The sequence below is a fragment of the Homalodisca vitripennis genome, unplaced genomic scaffold (genome assembly GCF_021130785.1).
Source record: "Homalodisca vitripennis isolate AUS2020 unplaced genomic scaffold, UT_GWSS_2.1 ScUCBcl_7260;HRSCAF=14867, whole genome shotgun sequence".
Lineage (NCBI taxonomy): Eukaryota > Metazoa > Arthropoda > Insecta > Hemiptera > Cicadellidae > Homalodisca > Homalodisca vitripennis.
Genome location: NW_025783400.1, coordinates 14,212 through 29,262, shown reverse-complemented (window position 1 = coordinate 29,262; position 15,051 = coordinate 14,212). Strand labels below are relative to the sequence as shown.

At 35.3% G+C, this 15,051-nt stretch overlaps 1 protein-coding gene across 1 annotated transcript; it reads left to right on the top strand.

Moving 5' to 3' along the window:
* Window positions 1-1,461: 1,461 nt before the first annotated feature.
* LOC124374102 (probable hydroxyacid-oxoacid transhydrogenase, mitochondrial) lies at window positions 1,462-14,211 on the top strand. The gene is made up of 4 exons (XM_046832398.1): window positions 1,462-1,636; window positions 2,871-3,022; window positions 3,295-3,416; window positions 10,915-14,211. The coding sequence occupies exons 1-4, from the start codon at window positions 1,515-1,517 to the stop codon at window positions 10,996-10,998; spliced, it is 480 nt and encodes a 159-aa protein (XP_046688354.1). The 5' UTR covers window positions 1,462-1,514; the 3' UTR covers window positions 10,999-14,211.
* The last annotated feature ends 840 nt before the right edge of the window (window positions 14,212-15,051 follow it).

Genomic DNA, 15,051 nt, shown 5'->3' with positions numbered 1-15,051 from the left:
TTATCTGTTTATCAAATAAAAAAAATTAAAAAAATAGAGTTTGATCTTCAATAACTACCAAAAATAAGAATAAATTATTCGTGGGAAATGGTATTTCTTAGTTCTACATATAATTCTCTATAAATGTACAAAATTTGAAAGCCCTGGAATAAAAAATAAAAAGTTAGTAAAATGAATTAAATTTTTCTGTAAACACTGGTTAAAACACTCTTTTCAGCATTAGCCTAACATATAAAACCTTACAGGCTACTAAGGATATTATTCGGTACTTTGGGATTTATACCGACCACACCATTATGAAGAACACAAAAATATACATTTATAGAAACAAACATGATAGAACGAAAAAACAACTCTTTAATTACAAAATTACAAAACTTACAATGATTATCAATTGTTAATGGGGTCAGATTCCGTTATATGCCCCCAACGCTTAAACTTTTTTCAATGAACTTAGAACGTTATAAAACGATGTAGTTGAGTAACATAACTAAACATTCCATCAATCAACAAGTCATTTCCAGGTATTGTGATCGGTATTTTTGTCGCTGTTATCTTATCTTTCTCGAGAATCCCGATTACGGCAGGCCGCACGGCATCACATGATTATTTAAGTGTTTTGCACGGTACATAAAAACAAGTTTTGTGTGTTTTTTTTCATTAAAGAGTTTAGTTTTTGTTTGGTAATGTTTGTTTTTGTTGAATTTTTGTGTTTGTAGATATTTAGGGGTAAAACACACGGAAGTACAACAAAGCGACGCACCAGCTGAACGGGCAGCGAGAGTCTGCAATCATGTTATCTACTAGACCGCTCGACTTTGACTCTGTCTGAGGATGGGGAGGGGTTTGCAATAAGACTATTCCTGTTTTATATTGACGAAAATATTGTTCTACGCTAATCTAGTAATCAGTAGAAGCAAAATGTCAAATAACGATTCATGTCTGGGTGTGGTCGGTATAATCCCAAAAGTACCCTGACAACATTAAGATGCAACATGGCCGTAAAATTTTTTTTTCACCAAGCTGATGATTCCAAAGACGTTTAAAATTGGTATCATAGTAAGAAACATACAGGGAATAGAAAAATAGTATATTTATTCCATATAGAAGATTAAAATATCTCTTAAAAAATATGAAAAGTCCGCCGGCGATAACTCAGACGACTGGTCCCTTTTCACATAGTACGCCGCCGGTACATAAATAAATTAATTTGTTTATCACTTGACATTGATAATATTTGTTGTTTAAGTGATCATTCTGTGGTTTTCCAGCTACCCAAAATTGCCTGGGTACATAAAACTAGGCACTGTAACCTAATGTTCAGTCATTCATGTGTTCAAAGTGGTTCCAAAATTCTCATTAAATCTTGTGCCCAATCAAGACTGAAAAAATAAATTATGCCCTGTCTTGCTATCTGACCTTGATAAAATCTCAAATTTCCTATAAAAAAATCATAATGCAGTTTGTTATACAGGGCAGTGTACCAGCCTGATGACCTTGAAGCTCGGTCCAACATGCACCTGGCCTCCACCATGGCAGGTGTTGTGGGGTTCGGTAACGCAGGGGTCCACCTGTGCCATGGCCTCTCTTATCCTATCTCTGGCAATTGTAAGACCTTTCAGCCTAAGGACTACAGGTAAATTCATAATGTATCATGTTTATTTGGACATACATGACTTGTTGCTAATTATTGGTAAAAGAAATTTTGGTATAGGGTCAATACTCTCATTGATATAAGTATCCATATTAATACTTATATGGGCATAATAAATAAATATACTACACTTGATCTCAAAACATTGACTATCCTTTATCAGGATAATTGCAATTTATAATGTGCAGAGACGTTTTGAAAACTGTTATCTTTGACAGTGCCCGCATGGTGGTGAGTTACACAAATTTTCTTTATGATCAGTCAAATAGTTTCTGAGTCTACATATATATATATATATGAGGATGTTTGTATGTATGACATTGGTAGGCTCAGAAACTATTTGACTGATCATAAAGAAAATTTGTGTAACTCACCACCATGCGGCACTGTCAAAGATAAGTTTTTAAAACGTCTGCACATTATAAATTGCAATTACAAGATAGTTACATATATTAAATAGCCAAACACTAATTGAAGGCGCTTTTGAAGTTATGATGTATATTTGTCTTTAAAATAAATTTCTTGTTGAATTGAAAGCTTCAGTGTTAAACCACTTTATAATAAAATACTTGTACATGTACAATGGCTATATACATACACTTTTGACAGATTTTCTTGATGATGGCTATAAGGCAAACTCTACATCGGCATTGAAATATAATTCACTTGAACCAGAAGTGCTCATACAGTACACGGCCAAAGCTTACGAAAAGCTTGTGAAGCCGTGGGAAACAGCTAATCAATTACATATTATGAAATATGTTCAACAATATTTCAGTGAGTAAAGTCCAGACAGAATACCCCAACAAAGTTGAGAATATAAAATGAGTCACATGATATTCTGAAGAAATGTTTAATATTTAAAATAACCTTATTATATAAAAACAAAATTAGTTAGTTAACACATTGGCAGAAAGAAAATGGGCCAATGATGTACTCAATGTGTGGCAAAATTCAAACTCATTGTTAATGTGATTTTGGTTCATTAGGCTAAAATATCATCATACCAGAAAAAAGACGTAATGTATTGAGTATTAATACTTCACACAGCTCTGTGTCATATTTGAGAATCAACAAAAAGTTTAGAAATATTACTAAATTACTATGTTGACAATCAACTATTCAACATGAATATTGATTGTTTGTTAAGAAACCTGTGTGTGGGTTTGTGTGTCTTTTCGTTTCAAAATCTAGTCATTGTATTATGTATTTTCAGCAAAGACCATCCCATTATCCCTCACGGACTATCAGTAGTCATGTCTGCTCCAGCAGTGTTCAAATTCACTGGAACTGCTTGTCCAGAGCGTCATCTTGAGGCTGCAGAGATTCTAGGTGCTGACATCTCCAATGCCAACAGGGCTGATGCAGGTACATCACGTGGTCTTGTACATTGTCGGGCATATTCTTTATCTTCATCTAAAACCTTCCTGTCTGTTTATATCAACCGAAGAAGACTCTGGTATGAAGATACCAAATATTTTTATATAATTGTATCTATTAAACATTGTAATTGCTAAATATAATAATGTTTATAGACAAAGTTTTTTCTTGTGTAAAATTTGTACTAAGGTGCCGCCATAGCATGTTACAAGGAGTGGTACTAAACTTTTTTAACATATATTCCTCATTTTTTTAACCAGGTGCCATCCTGGCAGACACTGTGCGAGGCTACATGCAGGTGATGAAGGTGGAAAATGGTCTCACAGAGCTAGGGTACTCCAAGTCTGACATTCCTGGACTAGTCAAGGGAACCCTGCCTCAGGTAAAACTGATTTATTAACTGCTTCCAACACAAAAAGTACTAATTAGAATATATGTACTGGTGACTGTACTGTTGTACTTATAAGTATTTGTCTTAACACTTCAGTATACAACCAGTCATAAATTAACCCAATTTTGTAAAATGTGCAGAATCATTTTTTTATTGCTGAATAGTTTCTATAGTAACCGAGTATAATGCATGGTGAAGTATGAATACGGCTGCAACCAGCTGCTTATGTCGATGTTGAATTGCCAATGCGTTTTTATTAGCATGATTGCTACCAACACAACTTCAATGATCCACAGTAGAGTTAAAATATTCATTTGAATTGTCACCTTACGTAAGCTTTTCTAAAAATTATTTCATCACATTTTTACATATTTTAATTTTTTCTAATGAAATTTTCCTTGGATACAATAATAAAATGTTATTACCATATTTTTTGTAATTTTAGGTTCAACGATAACATAAAATTATTGTAATTTGATGTTAAATCACACAACTAAAATACCGTAAAACTGGGTTACTTTGCCCCATTTTTACCAGATTTTCTGTTTGATATTGTACTGGAACATAACAATTGACAAGTACTCAAGTTTGAAGGCTAATTTTTAATAGTTCAAAACTTTCTCTAAAAGGTTGTTATATTAAAAATACATTTTTTATAGTTGATTTATTAAATTTATTTATTTTTATCTTGGCCAAAGTAAGACACTGGTTAGGGTAACTTTGTCCCACTTCATCCCTATCTCACAATACTGTAAATCATAGTTGGAGCAATGTAACACCCTGGTTTGGATAAAAAAGTTCTCTCATGTCATTGTAAATAATCAGACTTTATTTATTTTTATTTTTCACTAGCTTTTCACATGTTTTACAAAAAGCAAAGTAAAAATTGACTTAAGCTTGACTTAAAAAATGGTTAAAAAACATTAAAGGAAAAAGAAAGTGAAACAATATCAGTATTAATATAAGTAGGTAACATTAAGTATATGGTATATCATGTAATGTAAGTCTGTTATTTATGGCATATTTACAGAAAAAAGTCCTCTTTTCAGCAATTTTGGAGGATTAAATCAGTTGTACAATGTCAGACCATTTATAGAAAAGCAAGTCTTTTTCATTGGGCCACTTCCAATACCTTGGTGTAGGCTGCATACAATCCACAATAGCACCAGTGTCTAGTACACTCATAACGAGTCCTGGAAATTGTTTTCCATTCCAGGTAACCACTACAAATTTTCCTTCTTCTACAGCGTTCTTTACAGAGTGAGTTTCCAGAGTTGTTTGTAAAGTTGATTCCATTGGCTCATTTTCTACAACAGAACTGTTGTGAGTTTTACTGCCTAAGCCAGAGGATTGGGGTATTAGTTCACACTTTTCTCGTTTGCGAGTCTTTGTGGGTTGTGATACATACACTTCCTCATCCGAACTAAATATCAAATCACTGTGCCCAGATGAAACAATACTATAAGTGTCACATTCTTCATCAGATGACAAAAAATCCCCACATTTATTCTTCTTCGTATTTCTTTTTTTCTTTTGTTTTGGTTTTTCTTTTGGAATTTTTTCTTCTTGTTGTTGGATCAAGTCTTGTTCAGTGATGCTTTGGCCAGCTGGTACATTTAGTTTCTTTTTTCTAGAGCTTCGGGGTGTCACAATTTCACTCCTTTTCTTTTCTAGATGAGATAGAAAAGATTCTCCAAGTTCTAAGTCAGCTGATGCAATTTTTGATGGGAGGCGTTTTAATATCTCATCTTTGTTAAGTGGATAAATTCCTGACTTTCTAAACCCAGATATTATGTTTGTTGAAGTGTTTTCCTCAAGTGAATCCAATGTCTTTTTTAAAAGCCTAGGAAATAAGTCTTTAGGCAGAGATGCAACATTTTTTCCACTTTCGGTTTGTTTCCATTGTTCCATTGTTTGCTTCCATTTAATTTTTAATGGTCTGAAATATGCCACATCTAGAGGCTGAGTTAAGTGGCTTGAATTTGGTGGTAAGCAAACAAAAGATATGTTATTCTCCTGACATAGTTGAAGTACATTGATGCTTAAATGAGAGCTTAAATTGTCCCCTATTACTACCTTTTTCCCCTCTTTTTTCTTTAATTCTGGAAGGAGGTGTGATGTAAACCATTCTTCAAACGTTGGTAAGTCAATCCATCCATGTCGAGTCCTGTTGTATCTAGCTCCAACAGGGCCACCTTCTGTCCATGTGTTCCATAAATGTTCAGCCTTGTATATAACATAAGGTGGTATTGGCTCTCCAGCAGCATTAGCACAGAACATTACTGTTGTGCTTGATTTTGTGGAGTTCATAACACGTTCGGGTACTTACAACCCCTACGACAAATGATCTTCTTACGTCCAGGGTCATCAGTCATGTTAGTTTCATCGTAATTATATATATTGCTGGGTGGTACCGGTTCATCATCTGTCAAAACTTGTTCTAGATTCTCAATAAATTCAGTTATTGAATCCTCAGTCACTACGGCCCGTACTCTTTTAATGTTTGAAGCAAACCGCTTTGTTAATAAAGGGTGTCTTGCTAAGAAAGATTTAGCCCAGTCTCGTCCAGGTAAATTGTCTAACAACCTTTCCTTGCCTACAGAGATAAGCTTTAACAACAAAACGTAAATCAACTTCATCCATGGGAAAGCCATATTCAGAAAGCTTATCTACGTGGCTTAATGCTTGTTCCTCTTCTTTACTAAAGATATTTGGATGACCAGGTGAAGAGGTGTGCCGGTTTTTTCAGCTTATTTTTGATGGTGCTTCGGCAGATCTTGAAATGTGACTCAGCCCTGTCGTTGACTCATTTGTCCTGATCTAATAGCTTCTAAGCAGTCGTTAAGTTTGGCTTCCGTGTAATCATGATATTTTCTACTCCCTGGTTGCCTCTTGTACTTTGATGGCATCTTTTTGTATCTGAAATAAATAACATAGTGTTGGTAACTCAAACAATAAATAATAGCATTATAAAAATGGATAGAACGCCATTTTTCAACAGTTTAGTCAATTTATATCATAGTACGGGCTACTTTGGCCCACTTTTTTACTGGGACAAAGTTACCCGTTTTTCTTTAGTTACCAACACACTTTCTTTATCTATTCTAGCAACATAATATCTTAAAAGTTAATCCAGAAACCTGATATATATTGTTTATTAGGATAATATTGGCTTTGAATTGTAGCACTTACCTTAACTAAAGCATGTTAAACAATCCCGGTACTGATGAAAGTTTGACAACCACAAAACACGACTCTTCAACAAGGTTTATGCAATAAGAACTGCTTCAACCTAGCGGCCAATTTATGAACTATTTTGAAGGTAGCCATCCTTGACTAGTGCTGTGACCTTGCGGATTCGCCTATTACTACTCGAACCGTATGCGATCGGACTGTTACAGACTAGGCTATGTTTCTTTTTCCATTCTGGGACAAAGTAACACCCCAGGGCCAAAGTAACCCGGATAATCAACTGTTGTCAACCTGAAAAAATTTCTTAAAAGAATTATACAATTAACCCTTTCCGGGCCATGCGGCAATATATAGTCGCCTTGATATTCGTCGTTTTCTTTAATAAATACGACGTCAAATGATTAAAGTTTTATTATTCCTGGTATATTTGTAGATAATTAATCTGAATATCATTTTTATTTTGGAGGTCTATGCATTTTTATTTCGTAATTGTCACGTGACATTATCAGCTGACTCAATCTATTGTTGTTAATTCTTTATGCTTTAGTGTAATCGTATTATTGTATGCTGAATTCTTCTTCATTATTTAATTTTGTGTTTTATTGTCGCCTTGATATTTGTCGTTTTCTTAAATAAATACGACGTCAAATGATTAAAGTTTTATGTTTTTTTATTCCCTGGTATATTTGTAGATAATTAATCTGAATATCATTTTTATTTTGGAGGTCTATGCATTTTTATTTCGTAATTGTCACGTGACATTATCAGCTGACTCGATCTATTGTTGTTAATTCTTTATGCTTTAGTGTAATCGTATTACCAATAAACTGACGTGGTCAAGTTCACCGAGGTTATATCTGGGGGAGCGCAGGCGAATCCTGGTGAGGCTGGCGCCGAGGCTTTAGTAACATCCACGATGGAACTTTTTGTCTCGGCCTGTGACCGGTCTATGCCGCGAAAGAAACTCCGCCGTGGCAAGCAGCCCGTCTACTGGTGGACTGAAGAGATTGCGGAGCTCAGAAGAACATGCCTTAGAGCAAAACGTGCCGCCACTAGAGCGAGAATTCCTGCAGATAGAGTTTCGTAAGTCGCATGTCTACAAAACTGCGAGAAAGTCTCTCCGCCGAGCTATCAACAGGAGCAAGGCGAATAGCTGGAGGAAACTTCGGGACGACGTCGATTCCGATCCTTGGGGTTTGGGTTACAAAGTTGTGACCCAGAAACTCGGGCGCCCGCTCTCCACCCTCCATCATGGAGGGCGCCACCATGGAGAGGATCGTCACTGCCCTGTTTCCTGTACATCCACAGCGACCACTAGTTGACTTCGAACAGGTGGAGAGCGTTTCCGCTTTTTACTATTGAGGAGTTGGAAACCTCCGTTCTCACCCTGAAAAGCAACAAGGCTCCCGGCCCGGACGGGATTCCCAGCGAGGCTCTGAAGAAGATTTTCACCATCAATCCCGGGTTGTTGCTGAGAATGTACAATGCCTGCTTGGTTGAAGGAGTGTTTCCATCTCCCTGGAAAACCGCCAGGCTGGTGCTTATTAGCAAGGGAAAAGGTGATCCAGAGCTGCCGTCGTACTACAGACCTCTCTGCATGCTGGACACGGCTGGAAAACTTTTTGAAAAATTAATCCGTTCCCGCCTGATTTCTGCCGTGGTAGCTGTCGGGGACCTATGCCCTCGTCAGTACGGTTTTCAGAAAGGGACGATCAACAATCGACGCGATTACGGAAGTACATAAAGCAGTTGAAAGAGCCGAGAGCCACAACCATTTCTCCCGCCGAGTAGTGCTTCTTGTTACGCTTGATGTCAAGAATGCCTTCAACTCGGCGAGATGGGTCGATATGTTGGATGCACTTCGTGACACCTTCCGAAATTCCAACGTATCTGTTGCGGCTCATCGAGGACTACCTCCGTTCTAGGCGTCTGATATATATGACACTCGAGACGGAGCGCGGACGGTGGAAGTCACCTCTGGTGCCGCGCAGGGTTCAATACTCGGCCCGGATCTCTGGAATATCGCTTATGACAGCCTCCTGGAGACCCGAGATGCCAGAGGAAACCGTCTTGGTTTGGGTACGCCGATGACGTTGCGGCTCTCATCGCCGCCGCACGCAACGTTGAGCTGGCCCAGCTAAAGTTGAACCAGGTCATGCGAGTGGTCCAACGCCTGGATGTCCGATCACGGTCTTTCGCTTGCTCTGAGCAAGACGGAGATCGTGATTCTCACAAAGAAAAGAATTGACAACACACCGTCGTCCCGCTGCGAGTGGGAAGGGAAGTGGTCCAGTCAACGCGTGCCGCCAAGTACCTCGGAGTCATGGTGGACAATAAGTTTAGCTGGAGAGACCAGATCTTCCGTTCGGCGGACAAGGCTGCTAAGGTGGTCTCTTATCTTAGTAAGCTGATGGCCAATGGTTGGGGTCCTCGGTCCAGCAAAAGACGGTTATTGATGTCCCGCAGTCCAGTCCGTACTCCTTTATGGGGCAGAGGTGTGGGCAGACGCTCTTACCAAGGAATGTTATAGGTTGCGACTCGCCCGGGTTCAGCGTCAAGCTGCGCTCCGGGTGTGTTCCGCCTATCGGACAGTATCCGAGCCTGCCGTCCTGGTGGTTGCCGGAGTCATCCCTGTCAAGCTCTTGGCAGGGGAGAGGAAGGCGATTTATCAGAGACAAGGCGAGATCGGCAAGGACGCAGCAAGATCCGAAGAGCGTGCCCGAACCTTCCAGCAGTGGCAACACAGCTGGGAGCACGAAAACCCGAGGACGATGGACTGCGCGACTCATCGAGCAGGTTCAACCATGGGTCGAAAGGCGGCATGGCGAAGGTGGATTACTACCTCACGCAGTTTCCTGACAGGTCACGGCTATTTCAAGTCGTACCTGAACCGGATGGGCAAGACCGATTCACCGGATTGCATCTACTGCCCGGGCGTTCCCGACGACGCGGAACACACCTTCTTCCGCTGTCCGCGTTGGGAAAGGCCCCGCCTGGAGGCCACAAGAAAACTCGGGGTTTTTTCGGTGGATACGGTCTGCGAAAAGATAATGGAGGATGAGGGGAACTGGGATTGTTTGTCACAGTTCGTCCGGGGCATCCTCCTGGAAAAAGAGACCCGATTCTGGACCGCGAAGTGGCCCAGATCCCTTGACCGAGCGGCTGGATAAGGAGCGAGCCCCACGGGCTTAAGCCAAAATTTAGGCCTAGCCTGAAGTAATGTGATAAACAATCCCAGGTTAGAATCCTAAAGAGTAGAGGAGGTTTTTTAGTGGGTAAACCCGTTTTTAGGGAGTCCCACACTAACAGGCTGGGCCACCTGTGTGCGTAATTTGCATTTTTTCCTGCCTCTCCCTCAAAAAAAAAAAAAAAAAAAAAAAAAAAAAAAAAAAAAGTGTAATCGTATTATTGTATGCTGGATTCTTCTTCATTATTTTATTTTGTGGTTGTAAATATTAGTTGTGTTAGTAGTTACGTGCTTAGCTATTGTGTGTAGTAGTTACAATGACTAACAATTTGCGATCTCATGGGAGTGAAATTGTAAGTATCATATTTGTAACTAGAAAAAGTGTAAATAAATTTCAGATAAAATTGTGTAAATATTTCTTGGTAAATAGTGTTTTTAACTGTATTGAAACTGTTTATGGAATATTTATTTTAAGTTTGCAGTGTAAGAGTCAGTTGCTTTAACACTTATAAAATGTTGCGAAGTACAATTTTGCGTATTTATACAAAATGTGTCATAAAAAATGTATTTATGAGAAAAATAACACAACATTTTGTATGGTTGTTCCTTTCTAAATGTACAATATAATAAAATAGCTTCCTATATTAAAATTATTTTTCCTTTTTTAGTTATTTACAATAAAAAATTTTGTATGTAATCTATTTAAACATTTTTTTTAATTACTTAAAAACTACATCTATATATTTTTTTGTTGATAGTATATATCTATACGAGTAATTTGGTGCAACTTTAAGGTTATTCTCTAATTTTTTATGAAAAGTTATAAATTTTAATCTAAGAGACTGCAAAATTGCCAATTTTAGCCTGGCACTTTTGACTAGTCACAAGGGGATATGATATGTGAAAAAATTTTGCAACATCTCATATTTGGTCCTGGCCCTGAAAGGGTTAATTGTCAAAACATACAGAGTTTAGTGGTACAAAATCAGATAAAACGAGTGTTAAATGGGTTGGGCTTTGTCATATGTATATGAATTTTTCTGTAGAATATTGTCTTCTTGGTTATGTTAAATTTTTTTAGTAAATTAATTTTAAAATTTCTTATTTCAGCATCGCATAACAAAGCTAGCACCCAGAGAACAGAGTGAAGAAGACTTGGCTCAGCTCTTTGAAAATTCTTTCTCGGTCTACTAACCAAGATTAAGTGTTAAGTCCATTGTCAGTGCCATATGGAATCTCATGTCCACTTTTCAAATATCGGTTGTGGTTCATGTGCCTTATTCTCTCATCATGTATTTTACATAAGCAGTGCCTGTATCTTTAATCTATAACCTTTTGAACCCATTTTGAACATTTGACGTTATATTTAACGAATAAAAAGTTGAAGGCTATGCTACAACGCCTTCCAAAATAATATAATATTTGCCTAAAACTCATGTTGTACTTGAGATTTTTTAGAATTAAAATTAGGAGTTTCAGATTATATTGTTGATGCAGTAGATTAAGTGATATAGAGGACTTTATGGTCCTAACTTTTCATTTCAAGAAAACCCTTTTAAGTTTCATTTCAATTTGGGTATAATATTGTATCAGGGTTTATGATTTATTATTACAAATGTATTTATATGTTGAAAATATTATTGATAACATATATAGCTATTTTCCGTATAGCTTATATACGGATATAGCTATTTTCTCTTGATTCTGGTACCAATATTATTTTTAAAGAATTTTAAAATAACTTTAAAAATAATAATCAATTATGTCATAAATTAAGTATTTTAAACACATTTGTAAAAGAATCCTGTTTTCTATCAAGTATCAAATGAAGTCGTTTTTAGTCTCACTGCAACTTGCTCACATGCAACCTCTCCCATAACATAGATTTTACATGAGTTTGTAAAATATTTGTAGTATATTTTTTATAGAAATACATCTAATAGTTGACTACATTAGTATACTTGAGAGAATTATTAAACACAACTATTCATAGGTTTTTAAAAGATATCCTTTAACACATTGACTACAACAGATGCCTTATGGTGCGCACAATCAGATTAGCATTTTTACTCAGTTTAGGGCTGCAGTGAAGGTGTTAAAACAGGTGACTGTATTTATAGTTATAAGTATAAAAAATATAGGTTTAAACAGTTTGCCATTGCATTACCTCTTTTTCCATATGTTTTGTGATTCATTGCTTGTTAGTTTATAATAATTCTGTTTCCAAAATTAGATTTACTATTAAATTTGTATGTAACTTTGAATCGTTGTCTGTTTAACCACAGCCAATGATGGCAGATCACATCATTTTTGGTACATTAACCGAGTTTTGTAGTATTATATTTAGTTTCACAGTTCCATTATTAATAATGATAAACTTTATAAATCGTATAATTTCTAATTTTTATTATTTAGAACTACTTTTTGACAGAAAAGATCCAGTTGGATGGATAGTCAAAATATAAATAATGACTCCATTATTACAATGGGCAATAGTAACATGTTAGTGAAAACTAATAAACTGGTCGGACTCGCGTTTTGGAAAAAACTAAAACCCATTTGAAGAATCATTTAAAAACCAAACTTCATTCACTTGTGTACAAATTTGAAATCAAGACAAATTTTTAAAATGATAAAGCTATATATTTTGTTTTTGCTTATTCATAGTTGCATGTAAAATAGGAATTGGAATTGAACTCAGAATCGTAATCATAATTTGTATTGATATTGGAATAAAATATTTGTTCTATTGAACCAATTGCTATTTATTTGGTCATGTAATAATTCAGTGAATTTTTAAGATTCATGGTGATTAGTAAATTTTCCGTTGTTTTGCTAAATTAACTAGTGCCTTCAATTTTTTAAATATATTATATAGAGAGGATTTCAGCCATCTACATTTTTGGCTGATTTGACAATTATTCATAACATTCGTCAAAGTTTTATGAGTTTACAGACTGCAGTGCCAAATGGTTATACTTATGAGTATGAATTCTTAAAAATGTTTATCATATGTTTAAATAACAGTATATTGTATTCAAATTCAATTGATTTTAATATTTGTTAAATTGTAAGTTACAGATACAGGAATATTTCATTTCTCACAGAACGATACAACCTTATTGTGACACAACTAGACTACATAGATTAAGGTGAGGTTAACACACTATATGTGTTATGTTGACTGAAGTGATATCAGATATAGCAAAAAGTAGAGAAGGAAATAAACTCCTGTGAAATATTCAACTCCTAAATGTTTGTACTACGGGCCTATTATACTGAATAATTTAAATTTGTATTCTTGCCAAACCAAACATAGTAACAGTATAAAAATGTCACGATCAAGTTTTTTTTTATATCTGAGGTGTTTTTAGATAGGCTATACTGCTACTCTATTCTGTGAACTATCATTCGGTTCAAATTATAATACTGAGTTATTATATTTTTATATGGGCTATAATTAATTGAGCTTTATTAATATGTAAATAATATATAAGTTACAGCTTCATAACTGTAATTACTATTAAAGTGCAGTTTACTTTTATTTTTTTATACACTAACCAATATAGAATTTATTTCAACATCATTATTTGAATGTAGTACAATTATTGTCTCGTTACAAAATGCAAACTAAGAATGTGTAATCTTATGTAACCAACATTTAGGCCATCTTTTTTGTTACACGATATAAGTTAGTATATGATTTTAATTTTTATCGATATATATTTACAAAGTTTTATACTATCTGCTAGATTCATTATTTTTTAATATTTAACAAGTTCTAGTTGAAGTTTCATAAATAACGAATCGATTTTTTGCATTGAAATTAAAGCTTGAACACTCTTCCATTACAATAATGTATTGTAACGGAACACTACCAATTTTTGATAACAATGGAGTTTATGAAACACAGTTTGCTGGGATTTTTACAATTAAATAACTTGCTTTAATATTATTAACATCTTTAATTGCTATTGAGCTTATACTATTATTCTTGAGTAATACCTAAATAAGACACCTTCCTTTGTCCGCAATACTGTCTTTTTCATCAAGGTGTATGTATGAAGTAGATGTTTTGTTGTAGGTCACTAAAAGATAAAAATTGTCTGAATCGGTTTTGATAGCAATGACTGATAGATTAAGAAATTTGTGTTGTTTTATATAATATGTTTCCTTTTTATATACAAAAGTGTGTTATTTTTTAATGCTATTGTTTTATATATATTGATAACTGTTACCTGATTCTATGTTACATAATTTTATTCCTTGATAACTTACATAGGCTGGATATGTATTTTATTGTTAATTGTGTTAAGCTGTTACATTTATACAATGAAAAGGCTACTGTTTATAACTGTAAAAGTCTATAGTTTAAGTTGTTAAAAATAAATATTATTTAAAAGGCTATTTTTGTTTAGTTTCCTTTTTTGTCCACATAACATTCTTTACGTCATGAAGCAATGTGCGAACATAAAATGTGAAATAACTCACAAATGGCACCAGGATATCCAAAAAGATGTCCAGGAACCCTTGTAGACTGGAATTGATTACGTCATTTCCAGGGCTGGAATTCCAGTCTGCCTACACATGAGACATTTTAATAGAGTGATGCTCTTTCGTATCATTGCTCTTCCTCCTCTCACTACTTAATCTATGACAAAAGGAGCTAGATATCCTGGTGGATGAAAACTATGCTGAACTTCAACCATTGCACTCCTTTACCATAGGTCATGGTGTTTTCCAAAATTGTCTCGTTTTAAGCAATTGATTTGTACTTAAGCAAGTGAGATTTGTTTTCCTCCGTTCTTAGTATTTCATCTGAAATAAAATGCAAATATTTTAAACCATAATATTCCAGTATTATAAAAACAAATACATTGTAGAATATCCAAAATTATTAATTTCACTTTTAGTTTGAGGGGTTTTGAATAATCTGAAGACTGAAAGATAAAGGTTTAATATTGATCCTGTAAGACAAAATTAATTGTTTGTTTGAAGTTTATTTTTAAGGGTGGAAGGATTGTGAAGGAAACAGGATTTTTCCAGACATTTGCCATTGTTCAGTGAAACAAAAAATCAGTAACACTACGTTTCAAGATCTGCAATCTGATCTCTTCTTCAGGTAAATAACAAACCTAATACATAATCACAAACTAGGTTAAAATAAACTAATCATACCAAAGAAGTGGTACCTAAGAGGTTAAGTGGTAGAGAGGACTTTATAGTCCTAACTTCGCCTCCAATAAA

Excerpts from the sequence above, each read along its gene's own strand:
- LOC124374102 (XM_046832398.1), top strand. The coding sequence starts at position 1,515 with ATGCACCTGGCCTCCACCATGGCAGGTGTTGTGGGGTTCGGTAACGCA. Across the intron at positions 1,637-2,870 it reads TTTCAGCCTAAGGACTACAG|CAAAGACCATCCCATTATCC; the intron begins GTAAATTCATAA and ends ATGTATTTTCAG. Across the intron at positions 3,023-3,294 it reads TGCCAACAGGGCTGATGCAG|GTGCCATCCTGGCAGACACT; the intron begins GTACATCACGTG and ends TTTTTTAACCAG.